At 49.0% G+C, this 17,395-nt stretch overlaps 1 protein-coding gene across 1 annotated transcript in view; it reads right to left on the reverse strand.

The window, feature by feature from the left end:
* Positions 1-16,841, reverse strand: part of LDLR (low density lipoprotein receptor) — a 31,861-nt gene extending 15,020 nt beyond the window's left edge. Inside the window, exons 1-4 of the mRNA XM_063119007.1 lie at positions 16,608-16,841; positions 4,687-4,809; positions 2,075-2,197; positions 720-1,085 (exon numbers count right to left, since the gene is read on the reverse strand). Of these exons, the coding sequence (XP_062975077.1) occupies positions 720-1,085; positions 2,075-2,197; positions 4,687-4,809; positions 16,608-16,695 (700 nt within the window). The 5' untranslated portion in view covers positions 16,696-16,841. The remainder of the gene's footprint in view (positions 1-719; positions 1,086-2,074; positions 2,198-4,686; positions 4,810-16,607) is intronic.
* Positions 16,842-17,395: the final 554 nt, after the last annotated feature.

Below are 17,395 nucleotides of genomic sequence, written 5' to 3' on the forward strand. Positions count from 1 at the left end.
TGCTTTAGGGTGGATTCCTACATTGAGCAGGGGGTTGGACTCGATGGCCTTGTAGGCCCCTTCCAACTCTGCTATTCTATGATTCTATGTTTAGACAGAAAAAAATCCTGCAATTCCCAGCATGCCCCAGCCAACCATGCACAGGATTGCACCCTCAGAGACTGAGTGATGCGTCAGGAAGTCTCTAGTTCAAACCTCATTTTTGCTATGAACTCAACAGGCAACCTTAGGTGAACTCCTTTCTTTCAGCCTCCTCACCAGCATTATGTGGGTGATATCGAAACTACCTTACATGAACTACCTTACAAATCCTTGGCAGGATTACAAGAAGAGAATGTATATGAAGTGTTTTGGACATTCAAAAATACCTGCAGATCCTGCCCTGTGCAGGGCATTCGATAAAGCAAAACACCCCTGTGTCCAATTCCCACCCTCTGGGTTCCTCACAGAGATTTTGAAGCCCCTCTCTAGGCCGCTTGTTCCAGGTCACTTGCACTTTTTGAGCGATGTTGCTTTATTTAAATTTTAATCACAAAGACATTCAAGAATTTTACCCCCGTTCGTTAAGCCACAAAGGCTCTCGGAGCAAAGATCTGGATGCGTCAATCCCGTTGTGCGGAACCTGTGCCCCAAATGGGAGCCCCATAAACCACAACCTCCCATCTGGCCTGAGAAGGCCACGCAGGCAGCCTCCAGCCCACGCGCCACCCAACGCTCACCACAGTTTGCCTCATCCGATTTGTCCTTGCAATCGAAGCTTCCGTCGCACTGCCAGGTCGGGTGGATGCACTCGCCGCTCCCACAGTGGAACTCCAGCGGAGGGCAAGGCTTGGTCTTGACCCCCCCGCAGTGGCCGGGCGCCTCATCTGACCCGTCCCTGCAGTCCACATCCCCGTCGCAAGCCCAGAGCTTGGGAATGCACTCCGAGCTGTTGCAGTGAAACATCTCCGAGCTGCAGGTTGGGGCCAGGCAGTCCACTTCGTCACTCCCGTCCTCACAATCGTGTTCTTCATCGCAGACGAACTCCAGAGCCACGCAGTGCCCGTTTTGGCATCGAAACTCGTTATCAGCGCAAGGTTTAGGGGCTGCAAGAGCAAAGAATAAGAATACCGGCACAATGGCTACAGTGTGTTTTCACAGCGTTTACAAGTGACTAAACTTTGCCACGAAGAGCCTACAATTTCTAGCCACCTTCCCATTAAAACTTCCAAGGCAGCTAACAAGGGATGAATGCAAGCAATTGAACTTAAATGCACTTGGCTCAACTAATTAATCTCTCAGAAGATTCCTTTTGATAGTTCCGCCCCCACCTTTAGTTGTCTGGCCCAAGCTTGGCTGTTCTACCCTTTGCCGAAACAATACATTTATCAATTAAGAAAAGGTCGAAATCCTACTCCGCCAGCATTGAACTGCTTGGATGTTCTTGCACTTCCAATGTCCACACTGCCAAGTGGGACATCGTTGCCACTAACATCCCATTTATTATCTCCCTCCATGCCAAGGGAACGACCGTTGGCCTTTTAGGGCCAATGGTGCAATCGGGCATAACTGAGCCTCTTGCTCTAGAAAGTTAACAAGCAGGAGTTACACAGGGATTCAACTGGACTACAAAACAGCACAGTAGGAGAAGATCTGTGTTATGGGACTAGCTCTGCAATGCAAGACTATGTGTTGGACTGCAACTCCCGTCCTTCCCAGCCAATATGGCCATAGGGAGTTGCATTCCAATACATCACTGATTATCTCGGATTTCACAGTGCTATTGCACAGCCAGCCCTGATAATGCTGGGAATATAGCCTTATACGTTTTGCAAATGTTGTTTTTATTAGATGTATTGTATTGTTAGTTAAGTGTGTGATGTCCTGTTCTGTTTTCTTTCTTCGCTTGTCTTCCCCCCGCCCCCTATTCCTTTGTAGAAAACAATAAAACTGATAATGCTGGGCTCCAAACCGGAACCAAATCAAGATAGAGAAGCACAGTCCAGGAGCCTGGTCCGTCAGCACCCCTGCCAACTCCCTCCTCCAACACTACGATGCAACGGGTTCATCCTACTAGCCCAAGAGCCCGACTTACTGCAGTTCTCTTCATCAGAGCCGTTTTCACAATCCGCTTGCGAGTCACACCGCCAGGCTAGATCGATGCAACGATTTATGCGGCCACCACAGCTGAACTGGGTTTGTTCACAGGTCACAGACTCTGAAAAGGCAAGCCCGGTGTTAAAACAGCACCCTCATTGAATTAGGACTCTTGCACATGCTCTTTCGGGGAGAACGCAGCGAGGCGTTTACTTCCGAGTGCTGATGGCACTACAATTCCACACACCTCTTGTACAAAAGAGCCTTCACCAGTGGCCATTTCTGTCTCTCCAGTTTCCTCCTCACAGATGCCACTCTGTGCCCAAGTAGCCCCTGCACAGCCGAAGCCACTGCAAAGGTCTCAGAATATAAAAGTGTGGCTCAGGCCTAAGCTAGGAAGAATCGCCCCCCCCCTTCCAATTTTATAGATTATGGCTGGGCCAGGACTAGAGGTGTGAAGGCCGGGGAGGGGGGGAGGCAGAGAGAGAGAGAGAAAGATTGGGGGGAAACCAGGAAAAAACACTTTTCCCAAATAAAGTTTTCCAAGAACTCCTGGGGTAGAAAATGAGGGGTTTTTGTTTTTGGCTAATTCTCTCCCCCTTCCCTGTTCCCCCCAACCCACCCCAAAACCTAGCCAGGCTTCAAGAAGAGAGACCCAATTTCCTCCCTGCTCTATCCCAACACAGAAACGGAAGAGAGTTCCCCTATTTTTGACAGGAGGGTTGCACAGCTACCTTCTCTCCACCCTCTAAGGCTAAACCATCTGGGACAAGAAGAACAGGCTATTTACTGATGAATCACCCTTTGCCCTGAGATGCTGCTACTCCACCGATGCAAAGCAGTGCAGCTCAGCTACCTCGACCTTACTGTCTCCCAAGAGCTTCGGAATAATCATTTGCGGCATGTCTACACCATGCCTTATCCCGGCAATCGCCCCGGGATCATCCCTGTGCTGGATGATCCCTCCATTTCCCTGGGATAACCGGGACGGCTTTTACCCCAGTTTTTCCCATGGTCTTGGGACTGTCATGTGAGCGGCCGTTCCGGTTTCGTCCCGGCTCCTCGCGAGTAAATGCGAGGACCTGGGAACCAGGCACAGGGCACGGAGCTCTTCAAGCACTTCGTGCCCATCGGGGGAGGGGAGGGGAGCGGGGAGGGGCTTTAAAAAAAAACCACTTACGTTTGCCCTGGAGCACAGGTGTGCTCCAGGCCCTTTTCCTTAAAAAAAAAATGGCGGGTGCAACGTCCTCCTTCCTCCCGGGACGTCACACACCGCGCGTGGACTGAGGGGGAGGATCTCACGATCAGCGTATCGCGAGACCCTCCCCCCTCCGCCAGGAGGTGTAGACGTGCCCTTGGTGAGGTATCAAGAAAGCTACAGCAGACACTCTTGCAGGCAGTAATGAAAATAGCACAGTAGCTAAATCCTTCAATGTGCCTGGGGAGGCTCAGCACTTGCAGCTTGACCCAGGAGCGGGTGGGCTAAGAGATCCACCAGGACCATGCCTGAGAACTCCAACCACTTATCTACAGCTCTCAGGATTGACGTTGAAGAGGATGTGTAGTTTAGGGCCACCCTCTACTCCCTCGGCCTTCACTGAAAAAGCACTCCAAGTTGGTCTCAAGCCACATATGCAAGCAGCTGTGGAGGGGAAGAAACGTCTGCTTGGAACGTCATTGCAGAAAGGCCGCCCTGCCTGGCAAGCCATTGGCAGAACGCAGCTCCAACCATTCTCACCATGGCATCACAGACAGCTGGTAGTCAGATATTGGGAGAGAAAAAGACCTACAGAGCGATTGCTCCGGCTTTTTTCCCTGCACCATAAGACAGCGGGGAAGAGGGAGGAATTCTAGCTGCCCTTCACTTTTGCGGGGGCGGCGGAAAGGGAGAGAGAGGTCTGCAAGAGAGACATCCAGGCAATTGTTAGGACCTTTTTACAATGATCTAACAAAATAATAGAGTGATTATAAATTTCTTAGCCTGTAAGCTGTCAAAAGATTCTCTCCTGTTTTAACTGCAGCTGACTAACACAGCCACGCACAGTTGTTTCTTGCCAAGAGCCGGCTGCCCACACCATCTCTCCAGGATCCCTTGAACACAGGAATCACGTTTGCCTAGCACTCCCGGCGCACCACTGCCTTGCTTAGAGCGCCTGTGTCCATGGGCATGAGACGTGCCACCTCGCTGTTCTCCTCCCCACCATAACGTTGCAACCTCCCTCTTTTAAACAGTCATTCTCAGGAAGCAAGAAGTCCGGTGAAGCTGCCATAGATCCTCCACCCCTTGCTTTGAGAGGTTCAGCTGCAGCGAGCTACACAGCACACATCCACCCTCAAAAGCAGCAGCTGATCTGCAACAAGGCACGGCGTCTCCGACTATGTACCACAGGGTTTTGTAAGAGATTGTTCAGTGGAATAATGAGGTCGGTGCGTGATTTACAAGGCCATGCAAAGAAAGTCTTTAGAGAGAGCTCCACTCCTGGCTTTGCCCAGATAACCCCGTGGTGATTTCTGACATGCGCAGATGCTTGAACACAGCCCCGCCAGGTATGATGTGTGCGCATTGTGTGGGTGGGGGTGGGGGAGGCTGATCAAGGTTAGCTAACTTACTGCAAGCACCCGGGGCTTCATCAGAGCCATCTTGGCACTCAGCTTTGCCGTCACAAACCCATTTGTAAGGGATGCAGTCTCCATTCCCACACTGGAACTCGCTCCTTCCACACTTCTCCACCCCTGCAAAACAGAAGGGAAATTCATTAGCCACTAAACAGACAGAGCCACAACCTCATCATCCGCTTATCAGCGACCAAGCCACATTCAAGGGCATGTTGTTATCCTACACATCTTGGCACCACAGAATCATAGAATAGTAGAGTTGGAAGAGGGCCCATAAGGCCATCAAGTCCACACACCCCGGCTCAATGCAGGGTATCTAGCAGCTCACCTTTCCTTATTTACAACCAAGCAACACTGACCCTCTGGAAAAAAAACCACACACTGCTGTGGGTTTCAAATGCCTCCCAAAAATGCACCTTTTAACCCAGGCCTTCCCTGGGCTGTAAGTAAACGAATCATGCCACTATATTTTGCTGCTCCTTAGGAGGATTTAAAGTAGTTGTTTTAATGCTGTGTCTTTAATATTGTATCTAGATGTATTTTAATATTGTGAACCTCTGAGAGATTTTACTATATTCAGTAGTGTACAGATGCCTCAAATAAACAAACAAATAAAGACTCCAACATCCATGGCTGCAAAGTGTGAACTACACTCACTTATTAACAAGACTTTAGCAGTAACACAATACCTTCGCCATGGGACAATCCAACTCCATGCTCTAGCTTTGAGAGCGACTTTTCAATAACACGCATAATTGCCTAAACTCCAAAAGTGGGGTTGCCTGGAGAAGAGGCCCAAAGATCTGGACAGGGATAACCTAGCTTCTGTTGTCCATACTTTGGTAACCTCCAAATTAGATTGCTGCAATGCCCTCTACATGGGGCAGCCTTTGAAGACAGTTCGGAAGCTGCAGCTTGTGCAAAATGCGGCGGCCAGATTGATAACTGGAACAGGGAGGTTTGAACATATAACACCAATTCTGGCCCACTTGAATTGGCTGCCTATATGTTTCTGAGCCCAATTCAAGGTGCTGGTTTTAACCTATAAAGCCCTATACAGCTTGGGACCACAATACCTGATGGAACGCCTCTCCCGACATGAACGTACACTGCGCTCAACATCTAAGGTCCTCCTCCGAGTGCCTACTCCGAGGGAAGCTCGGAGGATGGCGACAAGGGAGAGGGCCTTTTCGGTGGTGGCCCCCCGACTGTGGAATGATCTTCCCGATGAGGCTCGCCTGGCGCCAACGTTGTTATCTTTCAGGCGCCAGGTCAAGACTTTTCTCTTCTCCCAGGCATTTAACAACACTAAGGCCATCGCTAGACCTAAGTTTTATCCCTGGATCATCCAGGGGTCAAACCTGTTCATCTGGGTGACACACAGGGGATCCAGTGCTCAGGCAGGGGCGAACCCTGGATGATCCCAGGATAAACCTTAGGTCTAGCTGTGGCCTGTGTTTGTTTTTTAACAGACCTCAGAACTGTTGTTTTTAAAATGGATACTGTTGTTTTTATACTGTTGTTTTTATGTTTTTGATTGTTTTAAATTCTGTATACTTTTTTAATGTTTACTGTTTTTAATTTTTGTAAACCGCCCAGAGAGCTTCGGCTATGGGGCGGTATATAAATGTAATAAATAAATAAATAAATAAATCTTAACCACAAGGCAGGTTTGTCCAGACACAGGGCAGTCCTTTAGATACCTGGATTCCAAACCTGGATTCCAAACCTTGGTGGGTCAACACCAGCACTTTGCATTTTAACAGCGTGCATGCGAGGGAAAGCCAGAGAGGTTTTATAAGACAGGTGAGATGCGTTCATGCAGCCACTGCTCTCACTACGGTTCTTTGCGAACAAGCAACCATTTTAGCTCCCACAGGAAGCCACGAAGAATCAAGGGCAGCCTCCGTTTCCATGCAGTTCAACCCCTTCCTGCCCTCTTGGAACTCCAGCCCAACACCATTTTGTGGTAAACTTTTCAGGGAAACCGGATGGGAAGCTGTTTGTTTTACACCTTTTGATTACAATTTGTATGTCTGGATATAAAAGTATTTTTAAGGTACATAAACTTGTAAAACGCCTCTAATTGTAAATATTATGATTCAAAGGACTTTTTAATTTGTTTTTTAGATAACAGCCCTGAGGAAGAGCGCAGTTGCGTTCGAAACGCGTAGGCGGCACCTTGGCACTGTAAATAAACTTTTGTAAATATTCCGTTTTGAAGATTGCCTGGTTCTACCTTTGCCTTTGGCTTTTCTTTTTACTTTCCTAAAACCAAACATGAATTGAACATATGGAAGTGTACATATTTCACCTTTAAACAGATCTAATCCCAAAGTAGATAAAGCACGTGGGCTCCATGACCAAAGGGTTTAAATTATGCCTTTAGGTAACATAAACATTCTATTCAGCTGTAAACCAGAGTGTTAACGGGGTTAGAGCTAGCATGTATCCTTGCTCAGGAAATATACAGGTTTTCCATTACAAAAATTTATCAAATTAGCCAATTTAAATCCATCCATCCTGCAAGAAAGACAGTTAAGTTTCGGCTGAATCACAGGACTGTTCCCCGCTCCAACTCCCTGCCTACAGCACAGACGAGAGCTTCCCGGTAGGGGTGTGCACGGACCCCCATCCTCTTCGCGCCCGATCCACAAATTGCGGATCGGGCCCGCTCTGCCCCGCCTCGATCCGCCCGGGGGCCACTCCACTCCACTGCGGAGTTCCTGCTCCGAATCGGAGCTCCGCAGTAGCGGGGAGTGGCATCAGGTAAGCCCCCCCCTCCCTTACCTGCGTCCGTCCGCGGTCCCGTGGCTGCTTCAACTGAGCCTGAGGACTCAACCAGGAAGACTAGGCTGAGCAGCCGCGGGACCGCAGACGGACGCAGGTAAGGGAGAGGAGGGAGGGGGGGTTACCTGGCCCTGCCGCCGTTGCTGCATGGGCGGCAGCGACAGCGGCAGGGCCAAGTAAACCCCACTTACCTTTTTTGCGGAGCTCCGGATCGAGGCGAAGGATCCGCCTTCACCTCGATACACTCTGCTGCTCCCCCAATCCTCTTCGCCTCTGCCTTAAGGGGCGGCGAAGCCCCCCGATCCGCTCCTGCTTCTCCGGTCCGAGGAGAAGCGGAGCACATCCCTACTTCCTGGGTTATTTGTCACTGTCGACCACGCAGGCAGTGAGGTGGACCTGCAGCCACAACACCGGCTCCCCCCCTACTCTCCGCCTCGCTATTAGCACAGACAGATAATCGACGGGAGACTCTAACATCTTTACAGCCTTTCACATTGTTTGCACAAGGCTCACCTCAGCAAACAACAATCTCCGTCAGGCCATTTTACCATGGCAATACGAACACCCATGCTATAAAAAAAACCACACCCAACAAAAAACAAACCAGGATATCCCTTTCTACAACCATACAGGGCCACACCCAGACTATTACTCAGCCTCTCCCCTTTTGCGCTTTTACTGGAGCCAGGAGTTACCGCAACAAGGAATTGACTATATTCCTTTACAAAAGCGTGCACGATTTTAAAAAGTACAACTTGTTTTAGTCTCCTGGACGCAATGTGTTTTAAGAAATCACTAACTATATCTACAAAAGTTGTATAACTTAACTATGAATATAACTTCTTAACCATGAATAGTTAATAACTCCAATGCGACAGAAGTTAAACACTTCAGTCGTGTTTAACTTCAGTCGCATTGTGCAGGAGGAGGTGCAGGGAACGCTGATCAAATTTGCAGATGACACCAAATTGGGTGGGATAGCTAATACCCGGAAAGACAGAAACAAACTTCCAAGGGATCTTGATAGGCTGGAGTGCTGGGCTGAAAACAACAGAATGGAATTGAATAGGGATAAATGCCAAGTTCTACATTTAGGAAATAGAAACCAAATACACAGTTACAAGATGGGGGATACTTGGCTCAGCAATACTACGGACGAGAAAGATCTTTCATCTTTGGCTTTTCTTTTTACTTTCCTAAAACTAAACATGAATTGAAGGTATGGAAGTGTACATACTTCACCTCTAAACAGATCTAATCCCAAAGTAGATAAAGCACGTGGGCTCCATGACCAAAGGGTTTAAATTATGCCTTTAGGTAACATAAACTCTTTCATCTCCGGATCTTTCTCCTGATGTTCACGATCGTTTCTCGGCATGTCTTTCAGATATCTCAGCTTGGCTGCTTCACCGTCGCTTGAAACATAATATGGCAAAGACTGAATTGCTTGTTTTTCCTCCTAAACCTTCTCCTCATCTCTCATTCTCTCTTACTGTCAATGATGTTACAAGGAAGCTCATAGTCTTGGCTTTATATTTGATTCCTCGCTCTCCTTTATTCCTCATATTGAGGCAGTAGCTAAATCCTGTCGTTTTTTCCTGTATAATATTGCCAGGATTCGATCATTTTTGTCTCTCTCTTCTGCCAAGACTCTTGTTCATGCATTGGTTATTTCTCGGTTGGACTACTGCAACCTTCTTCTCACTGGCCTTCCTTCTTCTCACATCAGTCCGTTGGTTTCTGTTCACCACTCTGCTGCTAAGATCATCTTCTTGGCTCGCCGCTCTGACCATGTTACTCCACTGCTGAAATCTCTTCATTGGCTTCCAATTCACTTCAGAATCCAATATAAACTTCTCCTGTTGACCTACAAAGCTTTTCACTGTCTAGCTCCTTCCTATCTCTCCTCTCTCATCTCACACTATTGCCCCGCTCGTGCTCTTCGCTCCTCTGATGCCATGTTTCTCGCCTGCCCAAGGGCCTCTACTTCCCTTGCTCGGCTTCGTCCATTTTCTTCTGCTGCCCCTTACGCCTGGAACGCTCTTCCAGAACATTTGAGAACTACAAGTTCAATCGCAGCTTTTAAAGCTCAGCTAAAAACTTTTCTTTTTCCTAAAGCTTTTAAAACTTGATTTTGTTCTGACTTTTATACTGTTAGTTTTACTCTACCTTGTGCCTGTTTGGTGCATTCTCTTCCCCTCCTTATTGTTTTATTGTGATTTTATTAGAATGTAAGCCTATGCGGCAGAGTCTTGCTATTTACTGTTTTACTCTGTACAGCACCATGTACACTGATGGCGCTATATAAATAAATAAATAATAATAATAATCTTGGAATTGTTGTAGGTCGCAAGCTGAATATGAGCCAACAGTGCGATATGGCTGCAAGAAAGGCAAATGCTGTTTTGGGCTGCATTAATACAAGTATATCAGGAAAAGCTCAGTTTTAAGCCCAACCAAGAGATAATTTTCCTGTACGCTCCCTATAATTCCAAATTATATGGAGGTTACAGCATTCATATATTCTTCAAAAGTTCAGATTACACGCAGTGCTGTTTATGGTAGCAGAACAAGATTGGAGGCCATGAAGATCCCTTCTGTTGAGCCAATGTATCTCCCTCTCTGAGGACTAGAAACTTTTTTGTCTAAGAAAAAAATGAAAATCTGAGATCATCAAGAGTTCAGAAAAAATATTGGTTTATCCCTGGAAGTCTTGATTAATAATTAAAAAAAAATTTGCTGGATGCTGCAAAAGTTTTGTTCAACTTTCAGTAATAAATTACAGGGAAGCCGATTTCACTTAAGTGAGAGAAGTACATGTGAAGTACATGCGAAGTGGTTTCGCAAGGACTTTGCTTTAACTGTTCCAGTAAGATATGTTGATCTTCTGGGAGTTACAAAACTGGGTTCAGGAAACACCGTATTAAGAAAATCTGTTTTGCTGCTGTTTGAACTAAGGTTTGCAACTATTTAGAAGTCCAGCACTGGGTGGGCAAGGAATAGTCTTCTACACTGGCTTAGGTCTGGCTGTAAGATACAGCCCAGGGACTCCTGCTAATTTGCCTCTTTTGGCATTCTTGAACATGATTGATGTCAAAGTCCAGCTAGTGCAGCGGAGATATTATCCTGGAACTGAAGCCCTTTAAGGCTACCCTTGAATTATTACTGTAGAAAACACACAAATGAATTTGGCTTCATTTTTACTTGATATTAATTCAGTTCTGATTCTGTTGCTTCCCCAGCCGTGACCCCTACCGCCCCCTAACCTCTACATTTTCAAGTATCTCTGCTGCAACAGGACTAGAAGGTTTTTATTAAGCAGATAAATTTGATCCTTACATACATAAGTCTTTGCTTTATTCAATTTTTTTAAAAGAAGAACTGAAGACATCCCGGAATTATAGCCTTGCACAGAAAACTTAGCAAAGGGGAGAGGATTCTCAGCAGGAATCTCTTCTTGATGAAAGCACCACCCAGAATGATCTCCCTCATCAGTCCATATAGCAAGTCAACCAATCAGGTAAATTTAGAAGTTGTCAGTGGCGGGCTTGGAGGAGTTAAAATCCAACCTGATCTTGTCTCACAGAGCTCTCAAGAGGGAGATCAACATTGTAAAGCACTCAGTACACTTGCAGCCAAATTCTAGCCATGCTCATTTGGTTAGGACTTGCTTCCAAGTAAATGTGGTTAGGATCATAGCTTTAAATGTAGGAGCATTAGTACCAATGGGCTGTCCCTCCAAACGGGCATAAACTGCTGACTTCAAAAATATTTTATTTATTTATTTTTATTTATTGCATTTATATCCCGGCTTTTTCCTCCAAGGAACCCAAGGCGGCGTACATAATCCTCCTCCTTTCCATGTTATCCTCACGACAACAACCCTGTGAGGTAGGCTGGGCTGAGAGGCTGTGCCTGGCCCAAAGTCACCCAGTGGGTTTCCATGGCCAAGTGGGGGACTAGAACCCGGATCTCCCGACTCCCAGTCCAACACTTTACCCTCTACACCACACCACAATATCTCCCACAACAAGCAAATGGCTAGTGCAGCCTTCCTCAACCTGGGGCGCTCCAGATGTGTTGGACTGCATCTCCCAGAATGCCCCAGCCAGCTGGCTGGGGTATTCTGGGAGTTGTAGTCCAACACATCTGGAGCGCCCCAGGTTGAGGAAGGCTGGGCCAGTGGATCCCTTAACTGAGGCAACATCATGCAAGCCCAACCAACTCTATCACCTTTTTGCACAAGCAGCAAGCTGAGATGTCAAAAAAACCCAAAAACCACCACCCACCACCCACCCACCCACAGGAAGGCCCTCATCAAGAGGCAGGATGTGGCCATACCCGTCCAACAAGTTCTGACTGCATTGTGCAATGAGTCTACGTCACAGTATATGACTTGGGCAGGGCAGGAAGATGCCCCCCACACACACTTGCCATTTTCTCCTTTTGCACATATTTATGTATTTATTTATTACATTTCTATACCGCCCAATAGCCGGAGCACTCTGGGCGGTTCACAAATATTAAAACCATTCAAAGTATAAAACAACAGTAATAAACCATAATATAAAATACAATGCAAAAGCTCAACCAGATAAAAACAGCAGCAATGCAAAATTACAAATTTAAAACACCAAGATAAAATTTATTTATAGACTGTTAAAATGCTGGGACAATAAAAAGGTCTTCAATAATGCAGGTGCCCAGCGAACCTCCTTAGGGAGCTCATTCCACAGCCGGGGTGCCACAGCAGAGAAGGCCCTCCTCCTGGTAGCCACCTGCCTCACTTCCTTTGGCAGGGGCTCGCAGAGAAGGACCCCTGAGGATAAGCAGTAACGTGTATTGTCAAGGGCTGGGTGGGATGGAGATTAACCATGGCCATTTCCCAAACATCGGCACTAACATAGACTAAAGCACAAGCGATAACCCAGAGTCCCTCCCCACCCACCCCTAAGCTTTCACCACTTCAATCTAGAGTCGTATTTTCACATACTAAAATAGAAAAGAGCACTTATAGGAAGGACAGGGGAACCTGTGGCTGTCCAGATGTTGCTTGACCACAACGCCCATCACCACTGACCATGCTGGAGGCTGAGGTTGATATAAACTGAAGTCATAGAATCATAGAATCATAGAATAGCAGAGTTGGAAGGGGCCTACAAGGCCATCGAGTCCAACCCCCTGCTCAATGCAGGAATCCACCCTAAAGCATCCCTGACAGATGGTTGTCCAGCTGCCTCTTGAAGGCCTCTAGTGTGGGAGAGCCCACCACCTCCCTAGGGAACTGGTTCCATTGTCGTACTGCTCTAACAGTCAGGAAGTCATAGAATCATAGAATCGCAGAGTTGGAAGGGGCCTAGAAGGCCATCGAGTCCAACCCCCTGCTCAATGCAGGAATCCACCCTAAAGCAATCCCTGACAGATGATTGTCCAGCTGCCTCTTGAATGCCTCTAGTGTGGGAGAGCCCACAACCTCCCTAGGTAGCTGATTCCACTGTCGCAAGTCCAACAAGTCCAACATGTGGAAGGCCAAAGGCTCCCCACCCCCAACTTACAGGAAAAGCAGAGTATCATCTCAGAAGTTTAAACACTGGGGGAATATTCTGAAGTTATTCCATTAAAATGGAGGGTGGTTTTGCTTGGTTTTTGGCTATCAAGATTCAGTCGCTCCTCTAACCTGTCGTGCTTCCAAAACACTGTCCCAACCTAAGCACTAAGTATGAAAAAGTGACTCCAAATTTTATAACAAGATGCATAGACTATGTCAACACAATCACAGAGCCAAAGTAACTGGGGGCAAATCAATTAAACATTTATTTAATTTCAGAAGGACAAGGTTTAACTAAGCTTGTACAGAATGCTGAAGACCTGAGCACATGATGCACACCTAAGCCCCTCAAACACTCCTATAAAGACATGGAACATCAACCTGTGAATAGGAGTGGAGCAAACTGGTAGTATGCCAAATGTTTTGCCAACAAGTTTCTCAAACTAAGAATTTCCTGGAAAAAGCCACGTTTGTTTGCTGCAACAAAAAACAAAAAACTGTTGGGGCATTTAAAGCCAGTGTCATATAGTGGTTAGAGTGTTGGACTGAGACTTGAGAGATCTAGGTTCTAGCCCCCATTCAGCCATGAAGTTCACTGGGTGAATCTGGGTCAGTCACTGACTCTCAGCCTAACCTACCTCACAGGGTTGCTGCAAGGATGAAATAGAGGGGAGAAAAGTGTAAAACAGCCTTCCTCAACCTGGGGCGGTCCATATGTGTTGGACTACAACTCCCAGAATGCTGGCTGGGGCATTCTGGGAGATGCAGTCCAACACTTCTGGAGCGCCCCAGGTTGAGGAAGGCTGGTGTAAAACATCTTGGAAAAAAGGATGTAAATGTATTTATCAATGAAATTAATTATGCCTAGCGTATAATGTCAAGGAAGCAGTGTTGAGGGGTCGCACCTTAACTGGTTTGATGATTATTTTAAGAAGGGCATCAACACAATGGACAAAAACCTCCTTTTGCAAACAGGACTGGTTCCCCACAGATTATCAGAGCACGATTTTCAAAAAACAAATACATGACAGATAGTCAAAGTTGGTGCTACTGTCCTTTAGAACTTTGCTCCCAAAGGGCAGATGTGTTGAAGAGGCACAAAAATCCCTCAATCATTTACAGCTGCACAAAGGAGATACATCTTTAACTTTAGAATTTAATATGCAATTGTCAAAACTTTGCATAGAGTAAGCTTTTGCGGTGGGGGGGGGGAGCAAACACAACTAATTATCTGAGTCCCTCCTGGTAGAGATAAGCAGTTTGTACTTTGTTAATTTATTAACGAAGTATATTTTGGGAGAGTTGCCCACTTCTATCACTAATTTTAAACGTGATGATAGCTGGCCGGTTTAAAGTTGACACATCTTGTGGTCTCCTTACCGAGAAGAAGAAGGCTACAGCCTTCCATCGCTTCTCACGGTGGGGCACACAGACGTGCGCTGAAAGCTCAGAAACTGCAAGGCGACAGCAAAGCGGAAATTTGGGGAAGAAAGTGGGCCAGCCGTGCTAGAAGCGGCCACCAAAGCAGGGGCAAAGCACTCTTCTCGATCCTCCCAGAGTGCAGGACACGGAATAACGGGCTCAAGTGAAAGGAAGCCAGATTCCAGCTGGACATCAGGAAAAACTTCCTGACTGTTAGAGCAGTACGACAATGGAACCAGTGACCTAGGGAGGTTGTGGGCTCTCCCACACTAGAGGCATTCAAGAGGCACCTGGACAAGCATCTGTCAGGGATGCTTTAGGGTGGATTCCTGCATTGAGCAGGGGGTTGGACTCGATGGCCTTGTAGGCCCCTTCCAACTCTGCTATTCTAGGATTCTAGGATTCACATGCTTCACAGGAAGGAACTTCTGCACATGTTTTCCAGAGGGGTCTTCTAAAGGAAAGCTAAAGAAGAGCGAAGGAGCCTTTTCCCCCTTACTCAAACTTCCATTGGCTGATGCGAGAGCGCTAGCAGATGGCCCGTTTCCTCCACAAGCCAATGGGCAAGCAGAGCGTGTGGAGAAGGTGAATGAACGGGTGAGGCCAGGGCAGCGATTGGCTGGATTCAAGGCCGCCAGAGAGAGAAGGTGACGCCTCCACAACCTTCCGGCCCATTCTCCGTTTCCTCCAGCCTGCCGCTCACTCCCTGCCTGGCTCTTCTTCCTCCAGGCTCTTCTTCCCCAAAAGCTGTTGCAATGTTCAAAGCGGCAAAAGCAAACGCGTGGGCGCCCTTCAATCCCACCCCCAAACAACCAGTTAAAAGTATAAAAACAAAACAGCCATTAAAAGATGCAAACATGTTAGGGGGCGCCTGCATTCATCAAACGCATCCGAGATTTCCCACCAGCCCTGGCAAGGAGTTGCCAAGGAAAACTCTTCTTGGCCAACAGTTCCAAAAGCAACGCCCCCCCCTCTTCCCCCCTGCACCCACCCGGGGGTCTTGCCTGTGCATACGACTGCTTTGCCACCAGGACCGGCGTTTCATTCACCTCCTCAGAGAGCTCCATTCCGTTGCCTGTCAAGCAATCCACTGCGCAGCTCCACCCACCCATCTAAGTCCGGAGCGCTTTTTAGGAAAAGCCTCCTAGAATTGTTGGTGATAAGCCCGCACCCTTCCTCGTGGGGGGGGGGGGAGCACTAAGAATGCCTTTGCAGTTATTAGTTATTGGTGTCCCTTAAAGAAAAATATGGGCCGAAATAATCCCCCAGGATTATTATTTGAAATCAATAAGGGCTTGAATTGCCTCCAGAGCAGTCTGCTCACTAACAGAAGCGCGGAAGGAAGGAAGAGGGGAAGGCACCTTCTCCCGCTATCCCTAGGTATTGGGTGCAATCCGGAAGGCCTTTAAGAGGCCACGATCCTGAAGGGAAGCAACGGGATGGTATAAAGGCGGAAAGATGGGGCGGCAGCGACCAGTGAGCTCATCCCTCCTGTGCAAGTGGAAGGGCGGGGTCACCAGGCCCCCTCAGTAAAGGGCTGCTTATCCCGCCCTGCTCTGAAGCAAAGGGCAATTCCATCTAGTCGTAGAGGGGACCGGGGATCGAGCGAAAGATCGATCTCTGCCAGACTCCAAAGGTCGACTACAAGCCCATTGCAAGGAGGGGGCTAGGAGGGAAAGTGTGAGAGAGAGACGGGCAGAAAACGAGGGGAGAAAGAACGGATCCCGAGCGCTGGAGTCAATTTCTCTAGGAGCGCGCAATGCCTCTTCGCCCGGGCAGAGGACGTGCTGTCCACGAGCGCAGCGGAGAGATTTGTTGGGGCTGCAGGTGGCAGGCTCCAGAGGCACGCATCATGCAGATTGGGGGGTGGGGGAGCTGAAACCCTCGATACCCTCTCCACTTGAGAGGAGGCGGGTTCCCTGGGTCCCCCTGTCACAAGCCGGGTTGTAAGTCAGAAAGGGAGGATGCGGCAAGAGGCAGCGGAGGAAACGGGGCGCCCTCGCTTCCCCCAGCTCCCCAACCCCCGAACCCCATCGTTGGTGCCTCCTTCAGTGCAAGCACGCCCTTCCCTCGAAGAGGCTCGCCCGCGCGCTCCCCATTCCCTTTGAAACCCAGCTCTAGCTCCTCGCGTCCGAAAGAAAAGAGCGGACCTTACCGTGCCCAGAAAGTTGGCGGAGGGGGCTGAGCAGCAGCAGCAGCCCCATCCACGCTAGCAGAGGTGTCCGCAGTCCGCCTGGGCTCATGCTTGGCTCGCCCCGGCTGTGGCTTCCCTTCGTCCTGCACGCCTGGAGAACCGCCGCTGGAAAGCCCCGTGCGTAAAAACGCACAGTCCGGAGGGCAGGGTGGTGGGCTGGCTGGCTGGCTAGCTGGGGGTCTGGCGGGCGGGCTAGCTGGGGGGCTGGCTGGCTGGCTGGCGGGCGGGATAGCTGGGGGGGTCTGGCGGGCGGGCGGGGGTCGTGGCCGTCCCTTGCGCCGAGGAGTCAGTGCTAGCAAATGCACGCGGCGGCCGCCAACCTGCTTGACTCGGACGGCTCCGCGCGCCGCCTCCTGGTAAGCGCGGGGGGGCGGGGCTTCCAATGGGGTGATTTTCAAACCTCCCCACATCACACCGAGGAGGAGGAGCAGCTGCGAACGCATGATGTGACGTCGGCGCAGTAACCCTTCCAGCGCGGGGATGCGGGCGCGCCCGGGGCGGCCCTGCCCCTGAAGTCCGCACGGCTGCGCTTACCACGCCCGGAGAGGCGTTTCCCAGCGGCCCCGCGCAGGCAACGCGCTAAGCCACAAAACGCTCCATGGAACGCGTGCGCTCCCTTAACCATTTTGGGGTGAAGCGGCGTGGTTTAGCGCGTTGTCTGAGCGGGGGCCGAGGCAGAGCGGAGGAGCGCAGCCTTGAGCCTCCCCGGCGGCAGGGAGGGAGGGAGGGAGCGAGCTCGGCGCCCCTCC

Source organism: Elgaria multicarinata, chromosome 3, assembly GCF_023053635.1.
Source record: "Elgaria multicarinata webbii isolate HBS135686 ecotype San Diego chromosome 3, rElgMul1.1.pri, whole genome shotgun sequence".
In the NCBI taxonomy this organism is placed as follows: domain Eukaryota; kingdom Metazoa; phylum Chordata; class Lepidosauria; order Squamata; family Anguidae; genus Elgaria; species Elgaria multicarinata.